An 18,893-nucleotide genomic window follows, 5' to 3' on the forward strand; every position below is an offset into this window, starting at 1 on the left:
TTCGATCTGTCATTGTCAATCGTGAATTTGGTTGACACTTCTATTATAGAGAAAAGGCAAAGAGTGATATTAAAATATTTATTGTAATTAATTTCCTTTCAATGTGCATGAATCTGTGCACCGGGCCACTAGTTTATTTATAAAATCACTCGAGTTGCTAACTGGATTTACTTTGAATTTTAGATAGTTCCTCTTGAACTCCTTTCCCTTCATGAAATTCAATACTCAATCTTGAATTTTCTCAGTTTTTTAGTAATAGTTCCCATAAATGAATTTTCAAAATATCAGTGGATTTTTGTGTTAAAATAAATGTAAGTCATGGGTAAAGAGTGGCTAGCCTGGAGATGTCCCTAATTCACAAACCATGCTATAGAGGTGGAGAGTTAGCATGTAGTAATTGCAAAATAAAAGTTCTTTGGCAAGAAGACTCACCTACCTGTAAGATGATGTTTATGCTTTAAGCAATTCATGGATTTCTTCCTCAAAGTAACATTTATTGATCTAGGTGCTTAGTGTAACTGTATATATAAGTTTATAAAAGATAGATAAAATAGATTCCTAGTATAAGGGTTAAAGTCTATTGCAATGATTTTCTAACCTGGCTGCTCCATAGAAACAAACACTTTGGAAGATTTAAAAAATATTTATATTCAAATCTCACCTCCAGAATCTGAGTCAGTTGTTATAGGTGGGGCTGTGCATGAGTATTTTTATAAGCTTTTCAAATGATTCTAATGTCTAATTAAATATCAGAACCACTGGTCTCATGAGAAAAGGCAGCAGCCACCATTAAGTCAAATTCATAACTTTGGTCCCCACTGAACACATATATTTGTGATGACAGATTTTATACCAGTGGAGCATAAATAAAATGGCTAGCTGTTGGAAAGAGGCTCTTATTACACTATAGTTGGTACCTGTTAGAATTATAATACACAAAATTAACATAATAAGTCTTCTACAAATTCAAGAGATGAAAAACCACTTAAGCAGAGCTAAAGAATAAGATACTATTGGGCCCTCGCTGGTTTGGCTCAGTGGACAGAGCATTGGCCTGTGGACTAATGGGTCTCAGGTTGGATTCCAGTCAAGGGTACATGCCCTGGTTGTGGGCTTGAGCCCCAGTAGGGGTGTGCAGGAGGCAGCTGATCAATGGTTCTCTCTCATCATTGATGTTTCTATCTCTCTCCCTGTCTCCCTTCCTCTCTGAAATCAATAAAAAATATATATTTTTAAAAGATACTATTGGGCATTATAAACTCACATCCAAACTGTTAGTGTTTTGCTAAATGCATTGTTAGTCTTTATACTTAGCAATTATCACCTTATTATTACAGCTTACCTCATTCTGGCCTCACCATTGAATGCCTTCTGGTGTCAAAAAAGTGAATCTTTTCAAAAGTCTGATGAATGTGAGAAACACTGTGTTTAAACCCACAGAACATTAAAAAACAGCTGTTAATTTATATAATTAAACAACTCTTTCTTTGGAAGGACACAGAAATCCTTTCCTAGACCTAAATATATTTTGGTAAAATCTCGTTAATTTACAAAGTACTAATTTTAAGATTGTGAGAATAGTGATAGACTGAAATTCACATTTATCTATGAAAAAGATGTGGTAAGTGTTTCAGGTAAGATTAAAAAGAAATAACAAAGAAAGAGGCCAGCTGCCGGTTCACATGGGGACACAGGCGCAGGCCACAGACTCGAGATCTGAATTGAACTGTAGAAAGCAGCCCAGTTCATTTTATATTTATTGCTTCCTAACTTCTATGTTAGGTGTCAAAATATACTTGGGTTCTTCATAAGAAGAGGTTTTTATTGTAACGGGGGATATTCAGACATAAATGTGTGTAGTTAAATGTAAGTATATGTCAAGATGGTGGTATTCACAGGATTCCCAGACACAATGTTCCGTTTCTTTTCCTTCCAGTGTTTAAGGGTATTTGCAAGTCATGTGTTTAATTATTTATTATCTGACACCCCTTCTGTCTGTACCTCTAACAGTGACAGAATTCCATGAAGCTGACTCAAATGTCTCTACCATGAAGACACCCAAGGCACAACAACATGAGCAGGAATCCAGCATCCCAGTTTTTGTATATTTCAAATCTAAGTCATTCTAATAATGCCATTCCACTTTCTGTGCATGATTTGAAGGTTGCCCTTTCCTGCAGGCATTTATCATGGTCTTGCTCTCTCCACTTTACCAACCCACTCCACTGTCCAGTATGTCTGTTCTGCTTCAGGACCTGGTAGCACAGCAAACCCATCTTCTTAGCTCAGACTTGTATGTCCTTGGAACGTGCAGCCTGAGAGAGGAACTGAGGGAAATCAAGAAGTTTGAAGGCTTATGGAAAGGTTTAGACCATAATCTTTTGTTAGCTTTTCCTCTCCTGGATTTCAGCTTTCTTTGTAAAAGTGAAAATCCTCTTTGGATTTCTTTCTGTTAGCGAAACCAGGTATTAATGTAGGTCTTTAGTGGGAGAATTTCCCTGGGAAAGCAAAGCCATTGTGTACTAATGTAGGTTCTTCCCTATAAGTGGAGTGGTGTAACGGGAACTTTGGGGAAGCAGGGGATATACCGCTTCATGCTGTTTCGAATTATGAAAGATTTCATAGGAATGCTCCACTTTGGATAGTGGGGGAAACCTGTATATATGTATACACACATACATGTATATTAAAATACTTTATACATAATGCTCAAAATAAAGCAACTTTCTTTCATCATGTATTCCATTGCCGCTGCTACAAAATTTTATTCCCTTTTTTATAACAACCTTGGAAGAGTTGTATTTGTTTCTTATCTGCACAACCTTCATTCTAACCACACCAATGATATTCTGACCACTACCTCTATCCCAAGAGAAAAATTATAAGCATCATCAGTGTTCTCCATACTTTTAAAACCAGTGGTCTATTCTCAGTCTTCATCTTTCTCAATATGTCATAATAATTTGACATAGCCAGTAAGTTCCATCATAAAGTAATTTACTTAACGGGCTCTAGAAAATCAGCATTTCTTGGGTTTCACCTTCTGCTATACTCTTGATCTCAATCTTGTTGATTTCTCTTCATCTCTCCAATTCTACATGTGGGAGTTTCTAGGATTATCCCTTCAGTTATCTGTGCCTAGCTACACAGTCACCCCAAAGGTGATATCTTCAACCTCATGGCTTTAGATGCCATCTGAATGCTGATAACTCTCAAATTCAGATCTTTAACCCTGCTCTTCTATTCTATTGCACAGGCAAAATAGCTGAGTCATTTTCTACTCCTCCCTTTTTCCCTCCCCCCATATAATAATCAATCCTCACATTCATTCTTTAAGTTTCATATTCCTAACATGTCATAAATATGACCACTTATTTCCAACCCTCATGACTTCCAGTCTTGCTCAAGGCATTATCTTTTGTCTGTTCCACACTAATGCAGGCTGTTAATAATAGGGAGCCTGGGGACACTCAGAGTGTATGAGAACTCTTTCCTTTCCCTTCAATATTTATGTAAACCTAAACTGCTATAGAAAATAGTCTGTTAAAAATCCCTTAACTTTCTATGTGCTACCAGTCCATTAAATTTGTAGTCAATTAAAAATCTGTTATAGTATTTAAATTTTAGTACCTATACTACCAAGATGCATTTACTTTTAAGTACTAAGTATACAAAATTAAATGCTTTATAGCATATTGTCTGTTAGAAGAGTACAGTCTTCTTTGAAAAAAACCTCAGCTTAAAAAATACTCAAAAGGAACTATAATTGCATTCCTAAATTTAGGTATATGGTTAGTAGGGTTATCTGATGAAAGTTGAATAACGGGTGGCTGTTCGTGATAGCAATTCTTCATAAAATTTCCTGTATATCAAAGAGAGTGAACAAGTAGCTTTTAACAATGCCACGTTTCTTTGATGTGTACAGTTTTTTAAAATGAGAATTTCCTTTGTATTATATAAAATATCCATGGTTATCTTAATATAAAATATCTTAAGATGTTAATAGTTAATAGAGTTTATTACCCAAATTTAGAAAAATAAGAACTTCAAGGAGTTGCATAATCATTATCTTACCCATGTAGAAAGTCTTATGCTGGCCAATCTGCATGGAAAGTATTCACTCAGTGGCCTAGGTATGTAGGGCAAAATTGATGTGTTGTTTAAAAAGGCAGTTGCTATCCTGCTGGACTGCCAGTAGCATTCATGAATTTTTCCAACCCTCTTCCCACTTTATTCATTCATATGCATTTAAGGCATGTTTGTTTGCTTTCATTTATCCACTTATCTAATAGTTCTTTATCAGGAGGCTACATGTGCCAGAACTTGTGCAGTATTAGTGAAAGAAATCTCTAGAACTATTACAATTAGTTTGAAATGAACTGGACAACAACATTCCAAGCTGGGATCTTTGGAAGCATATATTACTAATATGTAGCCATCTGAATGACATGCCTTATGCTCTACTAATTGGATGATGTGCTTCCCATTTAAATGTAACTTATATGCAAGGAGGTATGGGTCAGACATGTGAGGATATTTTTGTACTGTTTCTAGAAACTTCCAGTCAAAGTAAACCAGTCATGTTAGGAGCTTATCCAGTATGGAATGTATTCTATTGGGAAAACATTCTTTAAATCAGCCGTTTTCAACTCTGAAGGTCCCAGAGAAGTCTTCTGGAGGCCTGTGAGATCCAAATTACTTTCATAATAATGTAAAGATTTTTGGGGGCCATTTTCACTGCATTGACTTTGTATTAATATGCAAAATAAATGGCCGATGAAACATTCAGTTGGTTCCAGTGACTCAGACGGTAGGCCACAGTTATGTTCAAAGAAGGGTGTGAAGACAGTGTTAAATTTTGGAATCTGAATCTTGCTCTACTGAAACAATGCTTACTACCTTCTCATCAGTTTTTACACATGTAGAGCGAGAATTAGATTTCTGTTTTAAGGAATGTGCTTTAAATATTGGTTATCTGTCTTTATGCCATCAGCATTAATGAGTATCCTTTGACCTTTGTAATATCATGAATACTATGACTGGAAGTGCTGTGTTGGTATTAAATTAAACAAAGTGCTAGCATTTGTCTACTTACTCTTTAGTGGGAGAGATGTTTCATTTATATTTCAGTACTGCATAAATCTTGTAAATCATGACTATGTTTCCATTTACGATTCCTGTTATTTAAAGTAGCTTAACTTGATAATAGGGAGAATCCTAAGTTGATTATAAAGTTACTTTTTTTAACTAGGAAAAATTGTAAAATAAAATTTAAATATTTTCACTGTATTTTAAACACTTGTCTAATGTACCAGTTAACCCCCTTTTTTCTCATATTAAGCAATTCAGCTACTGCTGTACATGTTGGTTATTTCTGATAACAGTAATCAAAATTATTGAGAGGGAATGAAAGTTTCTTGGTGGAGAGAGATCTGGAAACATATGGCTAATTGGACCAGCTATGAAATAACTACAAATATTACAGTAGACAGTGCAGGAAGTTTGGAACTCAGAAGCTTAAATATAATTCAACAACTAATGAAGGACCTATTTTTAGAAACATTGTACTTTGATAATTCTTTCTCTTTCTTTGAATCTTCCATAAGAATGTGGCCAAAAACCATCTATAGGTTTTGCAGGCAAAAGTCCACACACCAATCAGTGTGTATCTCTTCTTTAAATGGAAGAGTATATATTTTATTATAAGGTTTTCTATTTGAACCTTCTTCATTAAATGAAGTATTTAGTTTGTTTTGTCTTCTATTCTATCTCAGGAAAGAAACCCATAGAAATGCTTTTAGGTGCCTATGAACCAAAAATCTTTATTCAGGAAAGAGAAGGTACCAGATAAGTAATGTCCCTGCATATGTTTTGTCGCTAGGGAAATTGAAACCCAGATAAATATTTGTATTGTAGAGCAAAACATTTCTTCTTTATATCATACTAGAGGCCTGGTGCATGAAATTTGTGCACGGGGGGGGGGGTGTCCCTCAGCCCAGCCTGCACCCTCTCCAATCTGGGTTCCCCTGAGGGATGTCCGATGGGCCTAAACGGGCAGTCGGACATCCCTCGGGCAGTCGGACATCCCTCACACAATCTAGGACTGCTGGCTTCCAACTGCTCGCCTGCCTGCCTTCCTGATTGCCCCTAACCACTTCTGCCTGCCAGCCTGATCATCCCCTAACCACTCCCCTGCCAGCCTGATCAATGTCTAACTGCTCCCCTGCCAGCCTGTTTGCCCCCAACTTCCCTCCTCTGCCGGCCTGATCACCCCTAATTGCCCTCCCCTTCAGGCTTGATCGCCCCAACTACCCTCCCCTGCTGGCCATCTTGTGGTGGCCATCTTGTGTCCACATGGGGGCAGGATCTTTGACCACATGGGGGCAGCCATCTTGTGTGTTGGAGTGATGGTCAATCTGCATATCACTCTTTTATTAGATAGGATAGAGGCCTGGTGCATGGGTTGTGGCCAGCTGGTTTGCCCTGAAGGGTGTCCCGGATCAGGGTGGGGGTTCCCTTGGGGCGTGAGGTGGCCTGGGCGAGGGGTCTGTGGTGGTTTTCAGGCCGGCCACGCCCCCCGGTGACCCAAGCAGAGGCCCTGGTATCTGGGATTTAATTATCTTCTACAATTGAAACTTTGTTGCCTGGAGCGGAGCCAAACCTCAATTTCATTTAACTCCCTTTCTGGTGATTCTTCTTTTTCTTTCCTTTGGGATTGCTTTTTTGTCTTCCCATGTTTTGCTGTAATGTTTTAATTGTAGAACCAATTGATTTGCTACCCAGGTTCTTTTGGGGATGGTGCTACTGGTGTGATCGCTCAGGTCTTCTGGGCTTGGTAATCTAGTGTAGCTCCCTACTTGAGCTATTTGGGTTCTCTTGATGTAGGCCTGCGAGCTGGAAAGGCACAACTGCGGTGTCTAGAAGTCAACATCTGCAGAGGTGGTGTCCCAATTTTTGCTGTCTTGCGCCCTTGGTTGAAATCGCACATGCCCAGCGGGGCTCACAGTGGCGTCCAAGGGCTGCCAGGTCATGGGCAGTGTCCAAGGCCTGTCTGGCTGATGAATTCCTAGAAGAACTGCTCTCCCCTTCAAGATGGCGTGGGCTCCGTACTGGAGTCCCGCAGTCTGGGGAGTGCCCGCAGCGGTGGTAGTCTCTCCCTGTCCAAGAGAACCTGGTCTGCCAGCCCCTGCTGCTCCTGCCGGATTTAACTGTCCCTCACTCACACACATCCACACACTCTCCTTTCATCCCCTCACTCACTTCCGTCCTGCCAGCCACCATCTTTCCCCCCCTAATTGTCTTAATAATACATTGAGCCTTCATTGTAATCAATTAACTGAGAGTATTTACTGTTTTTTAAATATTCCATTTGTTCCTTTTTTTGGATGTTAGTCATGTGGCTCTTAATAAAAATGCCATTTCTGCTTCCATGTTTTGTGGAAGCAGATTTCTGACTCACTAGATTGTCACCTCTGTAGATGGCCTAGGGTGTGACAGGCCCTGTCTGATAACTGTGTTAAATGGCCAGAATACAGAGCATTGAGGAGTTTCCAAATCATGTTATCATCAATAAAATAGAGTAGCTTTGTGCTGACTTCTGCTTCTAATGCTTAAATTCCTTTCAGAGAATTTTATATTTTTAATCTATTTTCATTTTTGGTTTTTTATAATTTCCTTTTTTTTTTTTTTTGTTAAAACAACGAGTAACTGGATTTTTTATACCTGTATTCAACAATAGTTGGAGAATACGCCTTGTGGTTCATGACATGTGATAACAGCTTGAAATTTGGGACACAAATGGCAATTTCATTTCTATCATTGAGTTTCATGATGCTGGAATTCATTCCAATATCCAAAGGCAAGGAGGCACAGAGCCCAGTGCTCTCCCAAAGCTTCCTTCTGAAAGCAGACATCTGTTGTGTGTTAACTGAGCAAAATAAAATAGAGGAGGAAGGATTGTTTGTTCCTGCATCTTTATTAGTGCTCCAGTTTCTCAGAGAAGAGAGTGAGAAATACATATATCATATGATGATCAAATACAGTATTGTCATGAAAATTAATATTATTTGACAGTGCTTTGTCTTCCTTTGATATTAGACAAGCTATTGTTATTCTCTGTGCAAATTTTTACTTTAGCATATCACTCAGGTCAATGAAACTTGAAGTCAGTTTTAAGAAAGACTCAGATCAAAACCCTTTGGAGACATTGGTTACAATTAAATATCTTTACCTTTTGGTCACACACCTTGATTTAAAGAGATGTCCTATTGTTGTCTTTACTTTGGGTAAAATTAACACCAATTAAGTGTTCCTTATCAAGATGGTGCACCATCAACATTTGTAATATTGCTGCCCCACGTGATCCAATGGAACCCTTGAGTGTTCTCTCAGCTACAAATTTGCCACATGATATCGTTGCTCTGATTCTGCAGTTGCTATGGTACCCTGAACAAATTCTCAATATTGGTCCCTCAAGGCACAAATTAAAAGTCTCCAGCATTCTAGGATGTCAAGTGCTTAACTTCCACTGGTCATGATGCTAATTTGAGTTCTTGAAAAGAAAAGAAGCTCTTGAACTGGAATAAACTGTTTAATAGAATGCTTTGTATATAAATATCAATCATATAAGATTATCTAGGTTAATACAGTTTAAAGCAGTGCCAATACTTTAGATGTATTAAGGCATCATTGTCCATTTATCCATCAAATTCTGAAAGAATATGTAAAAGTTTATTATATAGAGATAAAAGAATATGTAAAAGTTTATTATATAGAGATAAAACATACTATATAGAGATAAAATAATAAAATAGTCTAGATTCAAGTGGTGCAATTATTTAAGATAACATTCTTAAGACCTTTGGAATCACTGGATATATTAACCTGACTTAATTCTACAGTATCTACAAAAGAATTCATTTTGATTTGGCTTAATAATATAAATATTATAGCAACTGAAATGCCTGCCATACTTTAATTATTTATTTGAACAGCTTTATTGAGATCTCATTCACATATCATAAATTTCACCCATTTAAAGTATTAAATTTAATTCTGTGGTTTTTAATAAAGTCATAGAGCTGTGCAATAATTACTAAAATCTAATTTTAAAACATTTTCATAATCCCCAAAAGAAATTACATACCTATTAGAGGCCCGATACACGAAATTCGTGCAAGAATAGGCCCTCACAGCCCCAGCTTCGTCCAGAAGGTCATCTGGACAGTCATTCCGCTGTTCAGCTGTTGGGTCGATTTGCATATTACACTTTAATTATTATAGATTTGCAGTCATGCCCCATCCTCCCTTTACCCTCGGCACTTAACAAGCACTAATCTACTTCATGTCTCTATGGAGCTACTTATTTTGGACATTTCATAGAAATTGAATCATAGAATCTATGGCCTTTTGTGATGGCTTCTTTCACTTAGTATCAGGTTTAAGAGTCATCCACTATTGTAGCATGGATCAACACTTTATTCTTTTTATGGTCAAATAACATACCATTGAATGGCTATACAACATTTTTTCTTCAGCTGGTTATATTTGGGGTATTTCATTTTGTAGCAAATACAAATAATACTGATGAACATTTACATACGAATTTTTTGTGTAGATGTATTTAAGGGCCACCAAACTATTTTCTAAAGTGGCTGCAGCATTTTATAATCTCACATGCAATGTTTGGAGGTTCTAGTTTCTCCACATTTTCACCAATACTTGTTAGATTCCATCATTTTTAATTATATCATCCTTATGGGGGTGAAGTGGTATCTCATTGTGGTTTTAACTTGAATTTCCCTAATGACTTAAGGTGTTGGTCTTGTTTTCATGTACTAATTGGCCATTTCTATACATTCTTGGCAGAAATACATATTCAGATCCTTTGCCTATTTTTAATTGAGATATTTTTTGAGTTGTCCTTCGTATATTCTGCATAGAAATCCCTTTTCAGATACATGATTTTCCAATATTTTTCTCAATATGTAGATTGTCCTTTCAGCTTCTTGAAGTTGTATGTATTTGGAGCATAAAACTTTAAAAATGACTTAGAGGAAGTCTAATTTGTTTATTTCTTCTGTTGCTTGTCTATAAAAACATTGTTTAATTCAAAATCAGGAAGATTTACTCCTGTGTTTTCCTCTAAGAGTTTTATAGTTTTAGCTCTTATGTTTAGATCTCTGATCCATTTTGATTTTTATTAATGAGGTGTGAGGTAGGCATTCCACTTCAATCGTGGCTTGTGGCTATCTAGTTGCCCCAAGATTATTTGTTATCCTTTTCCCATTGGAATATATTGGCATCCATGTCACAACCCAGTTGACCAAAATGTAATAGTTTCTTCCTGGACTCTGGACACAATTTTATTCCATTGGCCTAAATATCTATTCTTCTGCCAGTAAAACATTGTCTTGATTACTGTTTTTAGTAAGCATTGAAATTAGGAAGTGTCAGTTCTCTAAATATATGTTTTATAATGTTTTCATACTTTTTTTTTTGCCAGTTTGGCTCAGTAGATAGAGCATTGGCCTGCGGACTGAAGGGTCAAGGGCATGTACCTGGGTTGCAGGCTCCTCCCGGGCCCAGATTGGGGTGTGTGCAGGAGGCAACCAACCAATGTGTTTCTCTCACATCAATATTTTTCTCTGTCTCTCCCTCTCTCTAAAAATCAATGGAAAAATTTCCTCAGATGATTTAAAAAAAAGAAAAAAAGAATGTTGAGCTCTACTGCACATTTACCAACATGTGTTTCCAAAGAGAAAACAACACTAACGCTAAAGCACAGCCATTGGGAAAATTATTCTGGTTTTTGGTTACAAATATGACAATAAAATCTTTGAGGGAATTACTGCTTCAGATCATTGGGAATGAAATTTAGAGCAAACTGTCTCCAGGTTTCCAAAAATGGGAATTCTGAAATCTGAACCCGCATCATTCTTGAAAGAATTACCCAATCAAACCAATCCTATCTAATAAAAGAGTAATATGCAAATTGACCATCACTCCAACACACAAGATGGCTGCCCCCATGTGGACACAAGATGGCCACCAGAAGATGGCCAGTAGGGGAGGGCAGTTGGGAGGGATCAGGTCTGCAAGGGAGGGCAGTTGGGGGCGATCAAGCCAGCAGGGGAGGGCAGTTAGGGGTGACCAGGCTGGCAGAGGAGGGAAGTTGGGGGCGACCGGGCCTGCAGGGAAGGGCAGTTGGGGGGGACCCAGGCCTGCAGGGGAGAGCAGTTGGGGGGGACCAGGCCTGCAGGGGAGGGCAGTTAGGGGCAATCAGGCTGGCAGGGGAGCAGATAGGCATCAATCAGGCTGGCAGGGGAGTGGTTAGGGGGTGATCAGGCTGGCAGGCAGAAGCGGTTTGGGGCAATCAGGAAGGCAGGCAGGCGAGCAGTTGGGAGCCAGCAGCCCTGGATTGTGAGAGGGATGTCCGACTGCCCGTTTAGGTAGGATCAGGCCTAAACAGGCAGTTGGACATCCCTCGAGGGGTCCCGGATTGGAGATTGGAGAGGGTGCAAGCTGGGCTGAGGGACACACACCCCCGTGCACGAATTTTGTGCACTGGGCCTCTAGTTCACTTATAATCAAACATATCTTTTGCTGTAAAGAATTTAATGTGCTGATTGAGTTATCCAGGTGAAATATACTCATTATTTTCATTCACCCTGTATCTACAACAATTACTCTGCTAAGATAGCTCATTAGAAAAGTTAGTTTGTAGAGTTCAAAGGTCAATAAATTATTTCAGTAATATATATATATCCATTGCTAGCTTCTTTAAGATTTCTTAATTGTCCAGCAAAACTACTTATTTTAAATGTAAGCTTGAGTTTCAGTGGTGGGCACACAGTGCAATATACAGATCTCGTATCATAGAAATCTACATCTGAAACCTATATTATCTTATTAACCAATGTCACCCCAATATATTTAATAAAAAAAGAAAGTATCTGATAGAAATTTAGTAGCCAGTTTAACAAAAGCGTGCAAGTCAATGACATTTGTATAAAAAAGGCCAGTATGGACACTAATAAAAATAATTCTGGTAAATCACAACTACAAGACCACAGAACATTTATATTCTGTTAAGATCACATTTTAATTTTTACTACCTTAGTCATAATTACTTGGAGTCCCTGAATTTAAATCATCCAATAATTTCTATGTAAGTAGTAAATAAGATATAAATGAATAAATAATTATTACGACATTGAAAAATAATAGGATCATGTAACACAAACTATATACTTAGCAAAATTTTCAAAAGGCAACCACTTTCCATCACCAAGAATTTTTAGCAAAATGTTCCTGTTAACCTTGCTGAATTTTTTTTTCTAGGGAAAGAGTATATTTTGGTGTAATCTTTGATATAATTGTTTAGAATATTTCAGTTCCAATTATAAGTATCTGTCCAAAAGTTAGTCTTAATTATTTGAAGTTGGCCAGCTGTCATAGCCACTCATTTCTTTCAAAGGCTCTGTGTCACGTGAATCGGGTTGAGGGAATTTGTGAACAGGAAACTTACCTGAATTTATGCCATCATTCCTCATTAGCTTAATCACATCCCAAGCTGGACAGATTAGAAAGACACCGAGTGTGGATACCCTGGAGCAGAATCGGAGCAGATTGGCCAGAAGGACTTGCCAGAACACCTGATGCTCAACATGTCACTTCAGTTTCTGGGACAGAAATCAGTCCTGTTCATCTGCTAATGGAAAGATGTGTCAAAACTGATTATCAACAGTTTCCAGTTAGATTTTGATACAGATTTGTAATACAAATCATTTGGGATTTATGTGCTGCTATCTGCAATGTCTAACAGGCTTTTCTAGTCTTGTTTTCCTTATTTTCTCTTTTTTTGAAAATGTTTATTTATAATTTTAGAGAGAGGGAAATGGAGAGAAATACATCAACTTGTTGTTTCACTTATTATGCATTCATTGGTTGCTTCTTGTTTGTGCCCTGACCGTGAGTCAAACCTGCAACCTTGGCGAATCAGGTTGACACTCTAACCAACTGAGCTACTCAGCCAGGGCATTATTTTACTTATTGTTTCAATGATAGAAATTAATATTTTCCAGGAATTGCACCTGCAGTCTTTTTAGCTGAAGTCATTGCCTCTATATCACCAAAGCTTACAACTATAGCTGGGACCTTGTTATATTGCCAGCTTGATCAGATTATAGATATGGCAATATATATATTTTTTGAATCATAGGTTTTTGGGAATCTACTCACATTTTCACCAGACTGTTTCGGGCCTTACAGAGTAGTAATAGGAATAAAACAATTATTTGTACTCACAGTAAATATTGATCTGGATTTATATGACATAAAAATGTTTTAGGATACTATTAATATAGAACTTTAAAAATTACACCCTACGTTTTTTGGCAAAAAATTGTTAACAAAAGTAAAAGGACATTTGTTACTTTAGCCTATCTAGCATCCACTTACTTAAAAAAACATGCAAACACTATTCCAAGCATGTGAAATCCATACATGAATTAAATGTAGATCTCTTAAACATGAACTTGCATTCCAGTGACAAAAGACCAAGACAGTTCATATATAAATCATATAACTCTTAGAAAACATATCAGCATTCTTGCTTTGGATACCATTTACATTATTAAATATGGTATTTGGCCTCAGATTTAAGTATGTGAAAGAAAATTAATCATTTAGATATCTGGTGAGAACTAGAGACAGAAAATGACTACTAAAATTTAGTTTGATGAATTGATAAAAATAAGCAGCTGGTTTACTGGAGTAGCTAAGGAAAGCTCCATCCTTCTGGCCAGGGTACCTGTGTTTTCTACTCACAGTGTTACAAGGACTGGCTGCATCAGTATCACTCAGGACCCTGGGGAAATGCAAAAGTCCTGAGCCCCACCAGAAGCATCATTTGCACCTTGGACACTTTTTATTGTACCTAAACCATGCTTAAAATTAGTTTAAAAGTATATTTATTTCTTATTATAAATTCTATAAAATCATGGCACAGATTTAGAAAAATCAACAGCTAGAAATTTCCACCAGCATTTTGGTATTATTTTTAAAAATAATTTTATACTACTCACAATGTTATAAGGATTTAAATAACATTTTAATGTCTGCAGAATGTTCCATCAGAGTGATGAACTATAATTAAATAATATTTTTAGTAACCATTCAGGTCAATTCGACTTTGTCATGATCATACTAAAAATAATTGTACAGGAAGAGCTTATGTGTGTCTCTGATATTTTTTTCAGATACTTCAATACATGATGAATAAAAGACCATGAATGTTAATTAAAACTTGTGATATATACATCTCTACTCCACTTTTGACTATAATAAAATAACATCTACTTATTTTAAGTATCATACTCTAGTCAAACTATAATGTATTTCATATAGTTCAACCAAAATATTCCTTAAATACATAATAGTACCTGTCCGTGATGAAGCTTTCCAAATAGTCATCATATGTCCCATATTGTATTCATATCTAAAATCCATAATGATAAAATTGAAGCTGAAACATTATAAATTGAAGAAGAAGTATAAAAGACACTTTTATTCATAATTAGATAATTTAGGAATTGCCTTGGAACTGACACTGTCATGCCAAATAAGTGGGTTTTTTAAGTAGATATTTAAGAAAGAAGAAATATAAAAGTCTTTGAAGTAAATCCAATAAAATGGAGTGTGAAACTGCTAATGAATAAATTATACTTCATTGAGAGACCAGGAATGACTTACAAGATGTAAAATATACCATGTTCATAGACAAAAAAAATTTTCAAAATTATGTCAAATGTACTTAAATTTCAGAATTAATGAAATTCCAAGCTAAATACAAATAGGGTTGTTCATGGGATTTACTAAGCTATTTTTAAAATGATAAAGAATTAAGAATATTCTTGATATTTCTGAGGAGAAGAGCTGCTGGGAAAGGGAGCTTGGCCTGTGTTATATCAGGATTTACAATGAAGGTGCTAGGAATTCAGTGTGAAAGGTCAAATATTAATCTCCACAGTAGAACATATAAGCAGACTTTATAGAAGAAACTTTATACATGGAATATATAAAATTTTAATATGGCAGATTGATATGTCAGATCAATAGGGGAACAACTTATTCAATATATGTTCCTATTAAAATGTGTTTCTATATAGAAAAAATAAAATTGGTATTTACCTCATATAATATATAAAAAATTAACTGCAGCTTCATTGAAGACTTAAGTGACAAATGGAAAACTATTAAATTTTAGTTGAAAATACAGATTATTTCTCTGAACTTTGATTAGGGAAGTATTTTTAACATTATTAAATATATCCCAACTATAGGATAAAATATTGATAAATTTTATTTAATAAAATAAGCATTCAAAGAGCTCTTAAATAAGTATAAAAATAAGTTATGAATTTCATATATACTTTGTAAAGATATTTGGAACACATAATTGACAAAAGGTTAGTATTGAGATTATAATATAATTAACATGTACAAAATTTTTTTAAAGGAAAGCTCCTAGAAGAATGAGCAGAAGATCTAAATAGGCACAAAAGAAAAACACTAGGCCAAAAAAATGTAGAGGTATCAAAAACCATTAATCAGGGATTGGCCAGAGTTTTAATATCTCACAATATTGAGTGTTGGCAAAGCTGTGCTCAAACAGATCCCTTCTAATTGTTTTTAGGAGGCAAATTAGTGGGGAACTTGGGGCATTATCTTGTAAAATTAAACATCAACAAAGGATAACCTGGCAGTTGTCCTCCTAGGTGTGTCTCAAGAGAATACTTTGCATCAGGATACATATGCAAAAATGTTCAGAGCAGCATAAGGCTGCAAACAATCTAATACTCATGCATAGGAGGGTGGCATGACATCCTGGCCTATGCATGTAATATTATAATGTACTAGTGGCCTGGTGCATGGAATTTGTGCACCGGGGACGGGGGGTGTTCCTCAGCCTGGCCTGCACCCTCTCCAATCTGGGACCCCTCAAAGGATGTCCTACTGCTGGTTTATAGGGATCGGGCCTAAACCAGCAGTCAGACATCCCTCTCACAATCCGGACTGCTGGCTCCAGCCACTCACCTTCCTGCCTGCCTGCCTGATCACCCCCAACTGCCCCCTGTGCCAGCCTGCTCACCCCCACCTTCCCTCCCCACTGGCCTGCTCAGCCCCAACTGCCCCCTCTGCTGGCCTGCTCACTCCAAACTCCCCCCCCCCCGCTGTCCTGATCACCTCCAACTGCCCCCCACTGACAGCCTGCTCACCCCTAACTGGCCCCCCTGCTGGTCTGCCTTACCCCCAACGGCCTCTGCTGTCCCATCCTGGCCTGATCACCCCCCAGAGACCCAAGGTCCCAACCCCTCCTTTTTTTCTTTTTCTTTTTCAGCGCCTCCTTGAGTGGAGGCCAGGCAGGCTGGAAGCAAATATCTAGGATTTATTTATCTTCTATAATTGAAACTTTGTAGCCTTGAGTGGAGGCCAGGGTTGGCCAGGGTGGGCAGGAAACTTGGCTTCCTCCATTGCCAGGGCAACCCAAGCCTCCTGCTTGCTCCAGCTCCATGGCTGCCGCCATCTTAGTTGGGTTAATTTGCATACTCGCTCCTGATTGGCTGGTGGGCATGGCTTGTGGGCATAGCAGAGTGATGGTTAATTTGCATGTTTCTCTTTTATTAGTGTAGATAACAGACAACAAACAAACTACATTGAGATGCCAATATAGATGTCTTAGCAATTGAATTTAAATAGCAAATGTCAGATTACATATAGTATGATACCCACAATACCTATTTTTTATGTTTAAGTACAAAAACACCTAAAAGAAAACAATATATTTAAAAATATATATTTGCCCCAATATACTATACTATACATATATACACATATCAACACACTTGGAATATATATACAGATATATGGATAAACATACATATGCTATGCTTAAATATATACCAATACACACATAAATACATATGTATGTTAATACTATATGTTCTCAAAATCATGAGAATAATAAGCACAGGTTTTGAGACAGTGACTCAGGTAGAGGAGCAATTGGGGAGGTGGGGGGGAGGCAGTGTCTGGGTAGAAAAGATGTCAAATATTCTAGAGTCTGTGTAGATGTTTATTTTATTATTGAATATATGCATTATATTATTGAAAAATAAATGCATATTTTTATGTATTCATGCATACATACAAAAGAAACTTATGCAGGATAATGTACCATGTAAAAAATTGAGAAAATCTTTTTAAAAACAAGCTCTATCATTTTAAGTCAAGCATTTTCTACTTTGCTTTCAGCTTGATGACGTCCTGAATCAGATCCGTAAGCTCCAGAGATCTCTGGATGAACAGAAAGAAATCAATGAAAACTTGGAAACTGAACTCAGGCACTTACAGAACCGGTAATTATTTCACAAAATGTGTTCAATTCAAGTTTGGGACCTTAGAAAAGAAACTCTTGGTATCTTTTAAAAAAATCTTTCTCTTAAATATCAATAACACTATTTTCATTAACTAGAAATATTAATGAGAGAAGTTTACAATCAATACCTGAATCAACAGACATCTAGCTCTTACTACTTTTTATAATAGATGTCGAATATTACAGTAAAGACAATTTGAATATTCAAAAACAACTCCAATTCTAAAAGTTATAGATTTTCTGAAAGGCAGTAGGAGCTTCCAGAATACATTTCACAGAAAACAGAATTATAATATCTGCAAGAAAAATTAACTTGTAAGCCATACAGTTTGCTGGGTAGTTGATAAAAGAATCAGTGCATTAAGTAAAAGTAATGGTTTGAGTAACTGATAGATTTGTGTAAATATGTGTTTTATCTATGTGATTGAGGGGACATGTGTGAGAAATGTTTTCACCCTAGAGAGGTAACAATGAGTGTGGTATAATTCTTGATACAAAGCAAACGTGGGCAGCGGTGTCAAACAATATGATTTGTATTATAAGGAGACTGAAAGGACAAGGCAAGGTTTGCACTCTAATTTATACAAATATTCTCAGAAAAGTAAGAGATTGCCTGTGATTGAAGCTTAGGTAAAGCCACAAGCAGTCTAGGCAATGAATAGGCCTTTGACTTTTCTCTGGGTAGACATTTGCAGTAAAACCACAGAAAAGCCCACAGCATTGGACAGTAGTATGTTGGTATAAATCAGGCTGAAATAAAGCTGCGCTTTCCCTCTGAGTTAAATGAACAAAGCCAAGTATAAAATTGTACTTAGAGGAATAGTTCCTTAAGATCTTTGGATATAGTGTAGAATACTGCTTCATATTTAAGTTTAGATTTTAAGATAAAGGAATTTACATTAGAAAGGCACCACATAAACTTACATATAGCTATTTGCAAATGGAGCCAACTTGTAAAATTTAATTCAGTTAAAAATATGCCTGGTCTTCCTCAACACCCCCCTCCTCATTAATTAGTGGGAGAAATGAAAATCTACTAATTGATTAATGAGTAAAGCTTACTTTATACGAGAAATTATCTTGTCTCTTTCTAAAAGGCTCATCATTCACTGAGCCTTTCCTATTGCTCCTGTTTCTTTCTCTTGGAGGAAGGTCTGAAGAGCAGGAATCAGAGGACTGGGGGGCAAATAGACCAGCTGCTGGCCTTTCACTGGTCTCCAAGTGTGCACTGCTGAATGTGTTTGCAAGTCTGTATGGTAATACCTAGTCTATGTTCCGATGATGAAATGTGAACTTGGTTATTATTGCTTGATATTTCTTTTGCTGAACTGGCTCCAGCTTGGCTCTTTCAATGAAGCCTCAGTTGTCTCCCATCCCATCTCCTACAAAGCAACTGACTGAGGAATACACCCAGCTAGAACCTTCAGTGTGGATCCTGGGAGGGGCTCTCCTC

General features: G+C 37.0%; 1 protein-coding gene across 1 annotated transcript in view; it reads left to right on the plus strand.

Moving 5' to 3' along the window:
* CCDC102B (coiled-coil domain containing 102B) overlaps positions 1-17,424 on the plus strand; it is a 128,599-nt gene extending 111,175 nt beyond the window's left edge. The window contains exon 7 of the mRNA XM_028139352.2: positions 17,317-17,424. Coding sequence (XP_027995153.2) covers positions 17,317-17,424 — 108 coding nt within the window. The remainder of the gene's footprint in view (positions 1-17,316) is intronic.
* Positions 17,425-18,893: the final 1,469 nt, after the last annotated feature.

Source organism: Eptesicus fuscus, chromosome 12 (genome assembly GCF_027574615.1).
Source record: "Eptesicus fuscus isolate TK198812 chromosome 12, DD_ASM_mEF_20220401, whole genome shotgun sequence".
Lineage (NCBI taxonomy): Eukaryota > Metazoa > Chordata > Mammalia > Chiroptera > Vespertilionidae > Eptesicus > Eptesicus fuscus.